Source organism: Brassica oleracea, chromosome C4 (assembly GCF_000695525.1).
Source record: "Brassica oleracea var. oleracea cultivar TO1000 chromosome C4, BOL, whole genome shotgun sequence".
Taxonomy (NCBI): domain Eukaryota; kingdom Viridiplantae; phylum Streptophyta; class Magnoliopsida; order Brassicales; family Brassicaceae; genus Brassica; species Brassica oleracea.
The window spans coordinates 42,774,463-42,776,139 of record NC_027751.1 but is presented as its reverse complement, the minus strand read 5'-3'; the positions used below and the strand labels follow the sequence as shown (position 1 = coordinate 42,776,139).

The 1,677-nt window shown below is 35.3% G+C and overlaps 1 protein-coding gene across 1 annotated transcript; it reads left to right on the top strand.

Moving 5' to 3' along the window:
• The first annotated feature begins 23 nt into the window (after positions 1-23).
• Positions 24-471, top strand: LOC106341312. The gene has a single exon (XM_013780105.1). The coding sequence runs from the start codon at positions 73-75 to the stop codon at positions 469-471; it is 399 nt and encodes a 132-aa protein (XP_013635559.1). The 5' UTR covers positions 24-72.
• The last annotated feature ends 1,206 nt before the right edge of the window (positions 472-1,677 follow it).

Below are 1,677 nucleotides of genomic sequence, written 5' to 3'. Positions count from 1 at the left end.
TGTGTAATTGACATCTACAAGTTTTCTGTAACCGGTAAGTTTGGTATTAACCAGGCGTGTTGCAAGGCGTTTATGGATATGGATGATAAGTGTTGGCCAAAAATGTTTCCGTTCAATCCATTCTTTCGTCCTCTTCTCAAGAATAGTTGCTCTCGTATCAACGGAGTTGTTCTCACACACACCACACCTCATCAAGTCCCTACCATTCCTGGGGTTTCTCATCCCGGTTCTCCAGTCGATCTCACAAAATGTTGGTCATCACTTACCAGTGTTCAAGGTTGTGTAACTGAAATCTACAAATCAGTGTTCACGGGAAAGTTTGATAATGTTGGACCAATGTGTTGTAAGGCAGCTTCGGCTGTGGATGCGAAATGCTGGCCACATATGTTTCCACTAAATACATTCTTCCCTCGTCCTCTCAAAGAAAGTTGTTCTCGCATCATCAATGAAGCAGAACCTACGCACAAATGAAGCCAGTGACAGAATAAATCATGGGAAATGCTTTGGGTTAAGTTACTTACAGCTTGTACTTCATACTTTCAATAGTTTATGTATTCCAATGAAATTATCAATTTTAAAAGAAGTAATTCAAAAACTATATTCTCAAAAACTCAAACCATCGATCATCACATTCTGATCTAGCAGTCTTAGATCTTCCTTCCACCAAGACTAAGGCTAACTCGAGCTGTATGCTTATAGAACCTATCATGTTCAAGTAAGATCGTGCCAATAGCCATATAAACGATGTGAGATACTTCATACCAATAACAAATGTTAGAAGTATTTTTTTTTTTTTGAAATTTTATGTTTACCACTTTCATGGTACCACTTTTCATCTTTACTACCACTAAAGAGACATTTTCAAAAATATCTTTTTCATTAAGTGACAAAAGATTCTTATACCCTTGTTATCTCTATATATAATAAATCGTTATTTAAATAAATAAAAAATAAAAAAAAATAAAAAAAATAAAAAAACTAAAAAAACTAATTTTTTTTTTTATGTTTTCAAATTATACATTTTCAAATTCGAAATTTTTCATAAATTTATTTTTTTGAACTTTTTCAATTTTTTTTTATGTTTTTCAAAATTTCTTTTCGAAATCGAAAATTATGTTTGAAAATATTTTTAAAATTTTATTTTTTATTTTTTAAGTATTTATTTATATATTTATTAGAATCCTAAATTTCACATTTCAAAAACCCTACTATCCTCAACTCTATACTCTAAGTCTAGATTAGTTAACCCTGGGAAATTTGTCTTCCGTCTCACGGCAAGTTCTTATAGCGATCACATCGCAGTAACTTTCCCATCGAAGAAAGAATCAATGCCCTCGTGTCTCCTCCATACGAAGCTTTTGCTTCGTGCACAAGCAAGACGACTTTTGAAGACGGGTAACCTAGTGGCGGTTTAGCTAACTCCTCCACTGACATTTCCTTCCCATCAATGATCTCTCGCTCCGCAGCAGGGACAAGCGTTAGGGCTATTGACGCAGCGCTGAAGGTATTGTAGCAAACATTTTTAGCACCGACCGGTTTAGCGATTTCAGGTATCCAATCAGCGGAATCGTAGAAAACCAAATCCGGCTTGTTTGTACGCAGAATTGTCTCTTCCTCGGGCTGGGTTTGGTTCATTGCAACCACAAGCAAATGGGTCAAGAAAAATGGTACGTCGGA

Excerpts from the sequence above, each read along its gene's own strand:
- LOC106341312 (XM_013780105.1), top strand. The coding sequence starts at position 73 with ATGGATATGGATGATAAGTGTTGGCCAAAAATGTTTCCGTTCAATCCA.